At 42.9% G+C, this 11,961-nt stretch overlaps 1 protein-coding gene across 1 annotated transcript in view; it reads left to right on the plus strand.

The window, feature by feature from the left end:
• The window catches only part of LOC306815652 (SET-binding protein-like), a 53,665-nt gene extending 45,143 nt beyond the window's left edge, over window positions 1-8,522 (plus strand). The window contains 1 exon segment of the mRNA XM_079332219.1: window positions 8,367-8,522. Within this exon segment, the coding sequence (XP_079188345.1) occupies window positions 8,367-8,441 (75 nt within the window). The 3' untranslated portion in view covers window positions 8,442-8,522.
• Window positions 8,523-11,961: the final 3,439 nt, after the last annotated feature.

Below are 11,961 nucleotides of genomic sequence, written 5' to 3' on the forward strand. Positions count from 1 at the left end.
CCAGATGCATAACATTTTCTTGAATTATCCTTCTGCAGAGAAATTTTTGGTACTTTACGTTTGGGTAAAAATTAATATTTTTATTTTTTCATTTAGTGAAGGAGAGGAAGAAGGAAGAGAAAAGAAAGAAAATCCTTTCTTTGTATGATCTTTTTAACCCTTTTGTTTTGCTATTAGCTTGATTTTTCAGTAGTGTCACCTACATTTAGTCTTAAATTTAGTTTGAGTATTTTAAGCAGCGCTGGTCAGGAGAGGGACACCTGGTGACTACTCATGTCTTTTTGGGTGTAATGGTGTTTTCTGTCCTTGGCATTAGACAAAGGAGCTTTAGTTAGGTTGTGGCTTTATCACAGTACAAATAGAATCATGATATCATAGAATCATATAATAATCTGAGTTGGAAGGGACCCATCGAGTCCAACTCCTGGCCCTGCATAGAACCATCCCTAAGAGTCACACCATGTGCCCAAGAGCCTTCTCCAAATGTTTCTTGAACTCTGTCAGGCTTGGTGCTGTGACCACTTCCCTGGGGAGCCCGTTCCAGTGCTCAACCACCCTCTGGATGAAGAACCTTTTTCTAACATCTAACCTAAACCTCCCGACTCAGCTTCATGCTGTTTCCTTGTGTCCTGTCACTGGTCATGAGAGTGAAGAGATTGGTATCTGCCCCTCCGCTTCCTCTTGTGAGGATATTGAAGACTGCAATGAGGTCTGACCTCAGTCTTCTCCAGGCTGAACAAAGTGACCTCAGCCACTCCTCATAAGGCTTCCCTTCCAGACCCTTTACCATCCTCGTGACTCTCCTTTGGATGCTCTCTAACAGCTTAATGTCTTTTTTATATTGTGGTGCCCAAAACTGCCCACAGGACTCAAGGTGAGGCTGCACCAGTACAGAGCAGATAGGGTTGGAAGAGACCTTAAAGATCATCTAGTTCCAATCCTCCTACCATGGACATGGACACCTTTCACTAAGCCAGGTTGCTCAGAGCTCCATCCAACCTGGTCTTGAACACTTCCAGTAATGGGACTTGCACAACCTCTGGGCAACCTGTGCCAGTGCCTCACCACCCTCACAGGAAAGAATTTCTTCCTAATATCTAATCTAAATCTCCTCTCTTTCAATTTGAAGCCATTCCACCTTGTCCTGTTGCTACATGCTCTTGTAAAAAGTTCCTCTCCCTCTTTCTTGTAGGCTTGCCCTTAAGGTACTGGAAGACCACAATTACCCAAAAGCCTCTTCTTTTTAGAGGCTGAACAATCCCAATTCTCTCAGTCTTTCCTCATAGGAGAAATGTTCCATTCATAAGCTTGTCCTTCCTCTGAACTTGCTCCAACAGGTCGATGTCCTTCCTGTGTTGGTGACCCCAGAACTGGATGCAGCAGTCCAGATGTGATATTGCCAGAGTGGTAGAGCGGCAGAATCATCTCACTCAGCCTGCTGGCCACACTTCTTTTGATGTAGCCTAAAATACTCTGTCTCCTTAGTAGCATGTCAGTATCATGATGAGTTCAAATAGGAATGCAAATTTGATGAAAGACTCATGAGTATCTCCAAAACCTGGACAAATTCATCTGGGTTGTAGGCACCCACTGATCAGAGCTCGGGGCATGACTTGGCTTTCCTGCTCATGCACCTTGGATCCTTTTCCTCCCATACACACTTGAATACTCAAAGGGCTGCTTGAAGCCTTGAGGAGGATAATTGCTAACAGCTCTCTCTGGACACAGCTTTCTTGGCAGACTGAGACCAAAATTTTCAAAATGCTAAATCACTTCTTGAAGTATCAACAATTCTGTGTTGGGTTGATGTGGCCAGGAATGTGTATTCTATCACCATTTGTTGCAGCTGGGTGGGGTAGGGATTTCCTTATCTCCGTGGCACATACTATCTGCTAATGGTCTATCTTTAAGATAAGGTGAGGCAATCATTTTTATCTTTTCCACAACCCATCCTCCCTCCAGGAAGATATCATCTGCTGCTGGCCATTAAGTCCCACTGTATGACTGATAAAATTACACCATCCCATTGGGAGATGCTCCAGCCAGGGGGAGGAGCCAAGCCTTTCCTACCTATATAAAAACTGAGATTTTGGACACCAAGATACCATCTTTCCACTGGATTCCAGAGGAACACTGGACCTTTTCACATCATCTCTGGACCTTCAGAGGAAAACTGCACCTTCTACAGGACCACTGTTTCAGCTGAACCACATCTGTCACTGCAGGAGGACTGTAGCCACCATTTAATGGGACTGCTACCAACACTCTGACTGACAGGGTCAGGTTGTATTCTGACTCTGTCAGTGTTTTTATGATTGTTCTTTGTAATACTGTATTTCTATTTTAATTTTCCTAGTAAAGAACTGGTATTCCTAATTTTTATATCTTTGCATGAAAGCCCCTTAATTTCAAAATTATAATAATTCGGAGGGAGGGGTTTACATTCTCCATTTCAAAGAGAAGCTTCTGCCTTTATTGGCAGATACCTGTCCTTCAAACTGGGACAATTTCCCATTGAATCAAGGGAGAGCCCAAGGGGATTAACATTGCTTACTCTCAGAATACTTCGCTTAGAAGCTGAACTTGAAAAGAAAGTAACAAATTAAGGTTTTTTTTTTTTTTTTTTTCTTCAGGATCCTGCTAAATGGCATCATTTATGTGCATGAAAAAAAGTATCTCTTTTTACCACAGCAGAGATTTGGCCCTATAACACTGAGATTTTTTTCTACCTATTTGGAGGAATGGGCTGTCTTCTTAGCACCAAGCAATGTCTTATATCCACTTCCCTTTCCTCCTGAATGTTTGTACAGGTAATGAAAGTCACTACAGGAGGAGGAGGAGACTGGAAATGAGTGGGAGGGGTTCCATTGCTGGCAGCACAATTACTTTCGTGGCCAATGTGTGTGTGTGATAGTAGTTACTGAGATTTTTTGGGGGAAGATAGTTAAGAGGAAGCAGCAAATTGAAACATGGAGCTGTACCTGTCTGGTCCAGCTGTGGGTTTCCCTGGGAGCATGCATGAACCTTCTGCATAGAATCAGAGAATATCCTGAGTTGGAAGGGACACACTAAGATCGAGTCCAACTCTTGGCCTGGCACAGGACAGCCCCACAGAACAATGGTTCTGCAATTCCTTGCAGAACCTTTTAGAGCTACAGTAGTGGTTAAAGAAAAGTTGGTTTAATCCTTCCTGTGATGAGCAGAGAGGTTTGGATCTCAGCTGTTGCCCTTCCTTCTCCTTCTCCAAAGCTTGCTAGAGAAGTGCCTGCCTTGCATTGTGTCATGGATATGTTGTGCTGGGAATAAGGCAGTGTCTTTTCCAGCTGGGTCCTCTGCCTGAGCCAGATGATGCCCATTTCTCATTGTCTGTCTGCTCCCAAACGATTGTGAATTGTTTTGTTTTTTTTTTTTAATGTAGTCAAGTATTTCTTAAGGAAGCAAACGTCTGGCTGGGATGGGTTGAAGCAGTGTAAGCAGGCTTCTACTGCTGAATATGGAGTGCCAAAGGAGGAAGACTAGTGTATCTGATTAGCTGCCAGGCCTTGTGGGAGCCCTCTGTGTTAAGGACAGGTTTTGTTTTGCATAAGTTCCTCCCTCCCACTGCTGAATTTCAATGGCCTTCTGTTACATTTCTTTATTGGCTTGTACTGTGCCTCTCTTTTCAAACCATTACAAAATGTCCCCAGTGCTGGTTTTGGGGATTAGGAGATGCTGCAGGGAAGCAATAGGGGAAGTAACTGGGACCAGTGTAGGAAGTTTGGGGGTCCAGCTGGAGGTCCCATAATTCCCACTACTGAACCACAGGTGTTGTTCCTGGCATCCTCATAAAGGCTTGGCCAAGTCAGTGCGCGCTGGTTGTTTCAAAAGCACTATGGTCTCTAGGCTAACAGAGATGTGTTAGAGATGTGACACACTGGCATTTGCACCCAGAGCTGCAAACCTCTTTACTGGTTTTCTTTGCAGAGGTTTTGGATGCACAGGGGTATCAATCCTTCATGCACATGCTTGTGTTATTCCAGCATCAGTTTCTGCATGCAGCACTCCCTTTCCTCTCTATCCAGGCATGCCTGACCAAAGATACCTTCTGATTTGCCTCCATCTTTTTAATCTTCAATCTTTTTCACACACACATGGAAGTCCAGTTAGCCCGCTCAGGTCAGGTCTAATTCTTCACATGCTTCATTCTCAGAAGGGCTTTTTGCTGTCTCCATTCCTCCGCACAGTCAGTGGGACTGAGTGATGGACAAGTCTTGAGTTAATCTGAATGGAAAGAGTGGCTTCACCTGGTGCCCTCACCTTGTCTATTTGAAAGTTGGTTTCTGCCCACTTTCCTCTTTTGTGCCTTGTCTGGTGTCTAAAGATGAGTGAACTTGTTGGCCAAGCCCTCTTTGGGAGCCCCTCAGGGGTCCATTTCTTCTGGCAAGTGAACAATTTGAACAAAAGTTTTTTCAATTTTTTATCGTAAAGATTTCTGTTTTGCACCAAGTTTTATCAAAATTGGACAAAATATTCTAATAACATTGAAGAGAGGATCATGCTGGGAGATAAGGAGCTTATGTGTGCATTCACATACACACAAAACCAGTGTGAAAAAATTAGCCTTATTTCCTTAGGAAACCAGTCTATTTCTACATCATGACTATATTTGGACCCTGAACTGCAGGCAGTTGCTATCAAGAGACAGATTCTCAAGTCATGGTGCATGCACCAGTAGCATGACACTGGTTCCAAGTAGAATGGTCAGCAAACTCTACTTCTCCAGGGTAGTATCAAGCAAAACACCTTGTTATTATTTTCTTGGTTTTCATTGTTTTGTGTTTTTTTGCTGGAGCTGTGAACTAGCAGTTGAAAGGACAGAATAAGAGCTAAGGTGTCTGTTATGGTTTTGCAATAATTGATTTTTGGTGAAGAGGGAAAAAGCCACAGAAGTGATTCTCTGTGAGGAGCTGCTAGCAGCTTCCTCCATGCCTGGCAAAAACAATTGCTAGCTAGCTCTGAGAACTGGCACACTGCTAAGCCAATTAAAAAAGCTGGTAACGCCTCTATGATCACATATTTAAGAACAAAAAATAACCATGGGAAGCTCTCTTGATCCCTGGTCTCTACAAAGCCCCTTCCCGGAGGGAGCCGCTGGACCCTGTCTCGGCATGACCACTAGGCCATGCTGCCAAGGGCCATCCTGACACCACGAACAACCATGTGGCTGGGGCAGCACCGTGCAGCTGCAATGGTCTCAGCATGGCTCACAACGGACTTTATTTACTGGGCTGCTTTTAACCAGCAATGCTAAGGACAGAAAGACAAAAGCGGCAGAAGAAGCTTCTCTTTATTCAGCATCCCCCATGAAAAAAAGGTGTGGAGTAGAGCCGGCAGCCAGCACAGCTTGCGTGGACAAGATTAAGCTTTCAGCACTACAGAGCTCTATAAAAACTGTTTCAGTTGATAGAACTTGAGAACAAACCAACTTACTAACACCAATTCTCTCCCAAGTCAGAGAAAAGAAAAAAGTGAAGTGCATGGGGAGATGCAGCATTCACCGGCAGCCCATGAGAAAAAGACACTCATGCTGGAGCATGTGAATGCTGTAAAGCTGTGATCTGGTAAGAGGCTTAACCAGAGAGAGAGAGAACCCTTGCTTTCAGAGAGAGAAGAAGAGGACCCTTGCTTTTATACTAGAACAGTTCATCCTTAAGAACTGCACCCTATAAGTTAAATGGCCTATGAAAATCAGATGTGGGAAAACTGAAAGTTGTGGGAGGGACTTTATGTTGCAGTCAGTTTCTGGGTGGACTGTTAGCCATGAAAATTAAAACCACATTGGAAAAGTTCACAGAGAACTGTTTCCTGTAGGAAAGACCCCATGACATAGCAAAAGAGACTCATCTCCCTAAGTTAACTGAAGAAATATTTTTAGAAGTTACAAACTGACTAAAAATCCTGTGTTTTGTCTCCCTGCGCTGTTGGTGGGAAGGAAAGAAGGGCTGGTGATATGGGAAACATATATGTCTATGAAAATTCAGAATTTTAGAAGCATATAATGTGTCTAAGTAGGTGGAGGGGAAAACAGAAATAACTAGCTTAGCAATTTTGTAAAAGTGGAGAAACAACTTGTAATAGAACATATAGGTTAGGTAGAAACAACTTGTAACCAAATGCATAGGAATTTTAGTTGCTGAGTAAAGGCCATAAAGATAAGATGTATATTGTGAAAAGTCGGTAAAGCAGGACTTAATTATTGTGAAAACCTGATAAAGCAGAACCTGTTACTTAAGAAACCAGCAAGAACCAGGCTCCTGGTTTTGGCCAGGGCAAACTGACCTGGGAGTTAGACAAACCTCCACTGCACCTGCCCAGAGATGGGGGTCAAACAGCGAACACCTGAGTAAGACCACTTTACTTCTTCAGAAGACCCCTGCCTGTGACCACCAGGAGGCGTGGCACCACAGAAGACTAATTATAATATGAAGCACAAGGAGAGTGGGCGGGGGATGGGTGGGCAGGAGGTGTGGGTTTGTGGGATCTCTGTGTATTTAAACCTGAAACCTGTCTCGACCAGGTATGCATGTATGGTGGAAAATCCCTGATGCGTCCCATCTGGAAATAAAACATACGTGCTTTACAATTTTAAATTGTAAAGTCGTTATTCTGCAACAAACTAGGAAGGAAAAAGGTGTTCTAACAGTTAATTTTTATTTCTCATTACCCTATTTTAATTCTGTTAATAAATTTTTCTTTATACCTTTTACAGTTTTAAGCCTGTTTTGCCTTTAACGGTGTGCTGGTTTTGTGTGGAAGTCACCTAGGAGGAAGATATACTCTGGGGTTTTTCTCTATGAGAACTTCCTCTGTGAGTTGCTGGGACCAATCAGAAGCTGATTTAATAATTAACAGCCTGGAAAACTAATTAGAAAAGTTACTTTGCCTCCATGAATCACATTGATAAAAGTGAGTTCTCTTTTGACTTCCGGCTTGTGAGGAGGTAAGGCCAGCTGGCTCGGCCTGGCCTGGCCCGGTCCTCGCCATGTGGCCTGGCTGGGCAGGGGTGGGCTCCCTTCCCGCCCCTGTTTTCAGCCAGGGGCCTTGATGGCCAGAGGGGAGAGAGAGACGGAGAAACCTTTGCTGCCGGCTCAGAGCAGCCATGGGGAGGAGAAGCCTCCCCCAGCGCAGCCGGAGATCCTGGCACAGCTCCAGCATGACCTGGCCCAGTTCCCACACCTTCTGTGTGAAATTTTAACCCTTCCAATGCTCAGATAAGACTTGCAGATCTCCTATCCTCCCTTGAATGAGAGGAATAAAGTAGAAAGTATACTAAAGTTAGTGAAGTAAGAGCCAAGTTTCCAGAGCAGAAGAGATTGAGGAGACACCATGAAAGGTGGCTGAAAAAATCTTTTTGTAAGCCTTGGGGTGGATTGTACTGCACTGAAGATTCCTATAAAACATGGGGGGGATTTGAAATTTTTTGAGAAAAAGATCCTTTGCCCTAAGGGAAAGGGGGATCTCTGTTGCTGGAGAATGAAGTATGAACAGAGGAATTTGAGGAAAAAGAGATGGGGAGAACTTTTGCTTTTGAAAAGCTTACCCTTAAAAGTAATACCCCATGAGTTTGACATGGCCCACAAGCACAGCTCTGGGAAGGCTGTGAAGATGGGAGGAATTTCACGATTTGCAGATTTTCCAGGCAGATGCGAATCGTGAAAGTGAAGACACAAGAGAACTTTATTTTTCCTCTTGAAAAAAAAATCCCTATAGCCAAGACAAGAAGAAACTCCTCTTCCTGAACTGAAACGATTATTTAAGTCAAAGACTGACTGAAGTGTCTCTGTATGTTGCTGTTAAGAAATGTGGGAGGTGGGGGGAGGAGGGAGTGATCTGAAAATCTTGTTCTGAATTTCTTATTTTCTGTGTTGTTAATAAATTTCTTCTTTATACCCTTTTAAGTTTTAGGTCTGCCTTGTTCTTGCTCCTAATCCTATCTCACAACAGAAATTAAGTATATTAGATTTGGCAACCTAAACTAAACCAAGACAAACATGTTTTTCTCCTAATCCTTATCTCACCCCATTACTTTTCTTTCCCCCTCCTCTGCTTAACTATAGCAGAGGAAAATTAATAAGTTATTTTCATAGGTGCACTGGCGTTTGGTCAGCATCAACCCATCACAGTGTCTTACTATAAAAATGAGAATATGTATTTGAGATGTGGCTTGGACTGGCCACTGTGGATGGTAGCATTGCTGAAGATGACACGGTCATTCAAGATGGACAGTCAACTGTAGCTGTATTTTCAGAACTAAATGTGCCTCTACCTGGCTCATTTTAAGATGGTGCCTCACGTTCTTATTGTACATCCATGTTTACTGTTGCTAGGTCTTATATGAAGACATCAGGAGAGCCTGTCCTCCTGCAAGAAGTTCACAAACTCAGAAGAAAAAGGAGAAATGAAAACATCTTGTCTCTTAGTACAGAATGTGAAATAGAATAATAAGATTAAGTGACTCATTCAAGGAACCTGTCGCAGGACAGGGTGACAGACCTTTTTAACTGAGCTGTGGTTGCTTAACCATGACACAACTGAGTCTCCCAGGTGGTGGCCTGATCTTCAAGCATCAGGTGCATAGCCCTTCTGGAAGCCAACTCTCTTTTATTTGTCATTGAAACTGGTGAATTTGTTTCAAACATAACTCTCTGCATCTTCACTGCTAGCTTTAAAAGAAATTTTATCTCAGGGAAGAGTTAGGGCTGGATGCAGAGATTAGAAAGGTGGATTTTTGGGGCCAACATTCAGTTATCCAACCTGGATGCCCTTAATAGTCCCTTAATGGTCTGTAAACTCTAAAATATTATAAGAGTGGAATGAGGAATATCTACTGGAGGACTCATTATCTTCTCATCAGTTTCTCATGGCTCTGTCTCACCTGGATGGCAAGGTTTGTACAGAGAAATGGTATCTTCTATAGATATCTGTGTTACAACAACTCTACCACTGGGTGGATCACTGAGGAATTTCAGCACTTTGCAGCATCCTAGCTTCCTGTGAGGCACTCTCCATCTGCATGGCTGAAAGAGAAGAATCAGTCCTGAGGAGATTTACAGATAATTTTGCCTTGCCCAACACTCCTGCTCTCAAGGGGAACATGGGGTTGCAAGCAAATGAACTAGAGGCCACAGCCCCACTCTCCTTGCTGATGGCTGAGGAGAAGGCTGAGAAGTGGATGCTTGATGTATTGCCACTGATCATGCCCTTGCTTATCTGCTGGGCCATGTTGCTCATTCCCCACCTGGTTCTTCTGTGAAAAGGCACTTCTGTAACACATTTCACAAGCGTTTCCCAGGAGGACACTTAGGAAATAGTCTTCTCATACCTCCGAGGTGGAACCTACACTAATGTCTTGCGCTACAATGTAAGATGTAACCAAAAGAAAGTATGTATTCTATCACCATCTCCATAAACAGCTAAATCCAGGTGGGGCAGTGTTCTTTATCTCTTCCATGACACATCCCTAATAACTCCCTCTGTGTGGGATATCTTCTGTTAATGGGCCATCAAGCCTCTCTGCATGATTCATAAAATTACATCATTCCATTGTAAGATGCTCTGCCCAGGGGGAGGAAACAAGCATTCCTACCTGGATATAATCTGAGATTTGGAACACCACAGTAGCCCTGACCTACTGGATTCCCAGAGGATGAGAGCTACATAACCACCACTGGACCTTCAGAAGAAGACCAGACCATTCTACAGGATCACTACAGAACCACATCTATCACTCCAAGAGGACAGCAACCACCACCTTGAATAACAGGGTGTCAGGTTATATTCTGGCTCTGTCAGTGTTTCTGTACTACTGAATTTATTTAATTTTCCCATTAAATTGTATTTCTGACTTGGGATCTCCCACTGATTTGCTTTCAAACTAGTACAATTAATTTCTAAGTGGACTCTTTTTCAGTACTCTCCCCTGCACTCCAGTATATGCAAAAATATTGTGCTGGCCTGGGTGGATCCACCTAAATGAATGATGGGTTGGCAGGTACCTGCTGTATTCTCAGGTGGGTAATTTGATGAAATCTAAGACTAAGAAAAATAACCTGTGGCACGTATTTTTCCACTGAGGAGCAGCAGCACTAGCAGGTGTTCAATCATCTCTCATTTCTGCTTCCCACCACTGTCTTTTCAGATGCAGGGACAGTCCCTACATCAGTCTCCTTCCTAGTCTGCATTAGCAGTGAGCTGGAAGGTACTTGTTTTGTTGCATCTTTCACCTGAAACTGATGGGAATTAATCATGAGGTGTTTTATTTCTTATACCCCATCTATATGTAGGTTAGATGGGGATAATTGATTTCTCTTGCTCATTTTCTGATGTTGCATTCACCAGCAGTCAGCTGAGTATTCTTCCCCAAGACATCCTCCTTTCCATGGGATACTTTTCTTCAATAATTTATGCACTCATTGGGAGTCATTCCCTCCAGCCTTTTCTCTCTCAATTCCATAGCATTACTTGTAATTATATTCCTGATTTGAAGAGGGATGGGGGAGAGGGAAGCCTGTTTCCTCTTGTGACACACATACAGTAATCACAAGAGGAACTGAGAAGAGCGTGATGGGGAGAGATCAATCTATCCTTAGGTCATCAACTCCAGGCATGGGCAAGAGCTGCTGTTAGTCACTTAGGAACAGCAACTGCCAATGGGCTCTGTGGGAATTTGTGAAGCACAGGGCAGCTCTGCATGAGGGCAGCACATCCTTTGCTGCCCCGTGCTTTGCTTGGCAGCTGTGGCAGGTAGCTAAGTCATGTTTCATCCTTGGAGGCAACTTGGGATGTGGAGTTCTTAGGTCTGCTTGGAGCACCCTTGAAGAGAGTGGTAATTTGTCTATGATTTCATATAGAGGGAAGAGGATATTTTAAAGAAAAAGAAGAGCAGCTTGTGATGGACAGCCAGATCCTCAACCTGAAGCATTTGAGTGCAATAGGATTGACAGTAACTTACCCTTGACTTTCTGTATCTGCTGGAGTTCATATTACTGATGAGTACATAAGACTTTAGTAAAGTAGGACAGTTACTAATTACTGTCTAAAGAAATCTTTTACATTGTGATTTTGGCCACTGAACTTCACTTCTACCTACTAAGATGTTAGCATGAGGGATTGTCTAAAGGTGCTGAAAAGGTAGGATGGAAATATAGAGAAACTGTCTTCAGTCTATCTGGCCTGACCTAAGCAAATAAAACTTAGCATGAGCCTGTGGGGCAGGCAGGGATAGCAGTGGGGAGATTGGAAGGGACAACTTGTGTTTCTTCAAGTAATTATGGCTTTGTATGTTTTTAAAGAAAAAAAAATAAAAAAACCCTTTAGTGCTTGTAAAGGTGTGCTACTAGCACATAAAAATATAGCAATAGCAGAGGGAACAGAGAGCAACAAAGAAGTGTGGATTTAAACATTTGGGTTTTGTTTCTTAAGCTTGTCAGGAAATAACTAAAAAAAAAAAAAAAAAATCAACCAATTAAAAAAAAAAAAAAAACAAAACAATTTTTTTTCCCCTTCACCGAGATGTCTGCATCCTAGCACCATATTTTGTTGTGAAGGACTTAAAAGTGTAGTGAAGGCTGAAGGTTGCAGGGCTTCCCAGATTCATGGGTGTTGCTGCTCAGTGTTTGCTTTGTGTTTGCTCTGCTTAGCCAGGATTAAGTGAAGCCTTAGGAGAGTTGCTCTGTTTTGCAGCTAATGAACTTCACTTCCACTTTATATGTGCACTAACACATTGCCTTTAGTGTCGAGATTGCAGCTCTCCTATGCCTTCCTGTTTCCCATCATTCCCTTTAGACATATTTTTAAAATTTGATAATAGATAATCAAAGAAAAAAGTGACAAACATGCTCCTGTTCCTTTTAGGTTCAGTAAAACACACCTTTAAAGCTTATTGACTGGGAGGAATTAACCCCACACAAATACCTTGCAAGA

This window comes from Erithacus rubecula, assembly GCF_903797595.1.
Source record: "Erithacus rubecula genome assembly, contig: scaffold_178_arrow_ctg1, whole genome shotgun sequence".
Lineage (NCBI taxonomy): Eukaryota > Metazoa > Chordata > Aves > Passeriformes > Muscicapidae > Erithacus > Erithacus rubecula.